At 38.7% G+C, this 1,350-nt stretch overlaps 1 protein-coding gene across 1 annotated transcript; it reads right to left on the reverse strand.

The window, feature by feature from the left end:
• Positions 1–1,350, reverse strand: LOC144546117 (UPF0481 protein At3g47200-like). The gene is made up of 2 exons (XM_078294647.1): positions 1,070–1,350; positions 1–1,018 (listed from the first exon to the last, which is right to left on the reverse strand). Exons 1-2 carry the CDS (start codon positions 1,348–1,350, stop codon positions 1–3), a joined length of 1,299 nt encoding a protein of 432 aa, XP_078150773.1.

Genomic DNA, 1,350 nt, shown 5'->3' on the forward strand with positions numbered 1-1,350 from the left:
TTAACGATGTAGATGATAACTAGCAATAGTATAGTGAGTCTGTATTGCTGAGAGAGAACAAGCAATGTTGCACCAGCCAACAACGAGATGACTGCGCACCCATGGACTATTAAAATATTTGTGCCACAATATCGCAAATTGATGGTTCCAATTGGAATTATAGTAACTATTAAGATCATCAAACTGCTTTTGACAGTAATGATTGTTATAATCAACCAAACAAACATTACCGATATCATTGAAGTAAGTACAAGCCATTTGCCTGCTGGATAATGTGTTAGTGATTACGCCATGTCGCTCAAGTAACTCTACATCCTTTTCTGAATTGATTAGTTCATCCAGAAGTAAAACATAGCTTGTCAGGAATCGCTTATTTGAAGGCATGCAGTCCTCAAAAGCAACGAGGTGCAGATGCGGCATCTGCATGATACCATGTTGGAAAGTTACATCAAAGCCATCCTTGTGTTCTCTCTTCTGAAAATTCACATCGGCCCTTTGGTAAAGCTCATATGCATTTTTTATTCTTTTGTGTGCATTACTGCGGAGGTGAATTTTCCCCCAGCTGCTTGCACTCCCCTTATAATTGTGGGGCCATTCTAAAGGAATACTTCGACCTTCTGAAGGAGATAGTATGCACCATTTCCAGTAAAGGTCGAGCAAATGTTTTGGGTCAGTAGGCACGGCTTGTTCATCGAATTTCCATGGCATATCTAACCATATAAATGGTTTGAGCTCTATGAGGAATTCATCGATGAAGATTGTGCTTTGGTTTTTCTCTTGAGAGAGAGTGGATTGTGATAACTGGCTTTCGCTTTGCTCACAAGAGAGAGTGGATTTTGAATTAGAACTAGATAATGAATATTCTGAAGGTGTTACTGGTGGGATCAAGTTATGGTTGCTAAGGAAGTAATAAACTTTCTCCAGAAAAAATAAGGGAATTTGGTTTTCCAGGAGCAGCAAGTCAAACCTTATCGTTTTAAGGTCAACTCCTGGATAGAACATACACTCCTCTCCATCTCTAGAGAAAGCAAGGATTGTTCAGATAATAAAACAACTGTCACGAACCAACATTTGGAAAAATTCATCCTCTGTAAGGCCAAAGTTCTTACCATACCATTTATCAATGTGAACCTTCATCTCAGGAACATAAATCTGCTGAACAAGATAATTAAACTCCAGAACAAGATCATTGATATTAAGATTGCTGGTACCAGTCTGGAGTTTACTCGCAAAGTATGAAATGCACTCTTCCTTCACTTTTCTAATGACATTTCGGTCCTTTAATTTCTCATAGTACGGGCCAATGGACACAAATTTCGGCTCAAAATAAGATTCTCTACTGTACCTCAT

This window comes from Carex rostrata, chromosome 29 (assembly GCF_964058835.1).
Source record: "Carex rostrata chromosome 29, lpCarRost1.2, whole genome shotgun sequence".
NCBI classification, from domain to species: domain Eukaryota; kingdom Viridiplantae; phylum Streptophyta; class Magnoliopsida; order Poales; family Cyperaceae; genus Carex; species Carex rostrata.

Coding starts and splice junctions, on each gene's coding strand:
- LOC144546117 (XM_078294647.1), bottom strand. CDS start 1,350: ATGAGGTACAGTAGAGAATCTTATTTTGAGCCGAAATTTGTGTCCATT. Junction 1,019..1,069: donor GAGGATGAATTTTTCCAAAT/GTTGGTTCGTGA, acceptor TGCTTTCTCTAG/AGATGGAGAGGAGTGTATGT.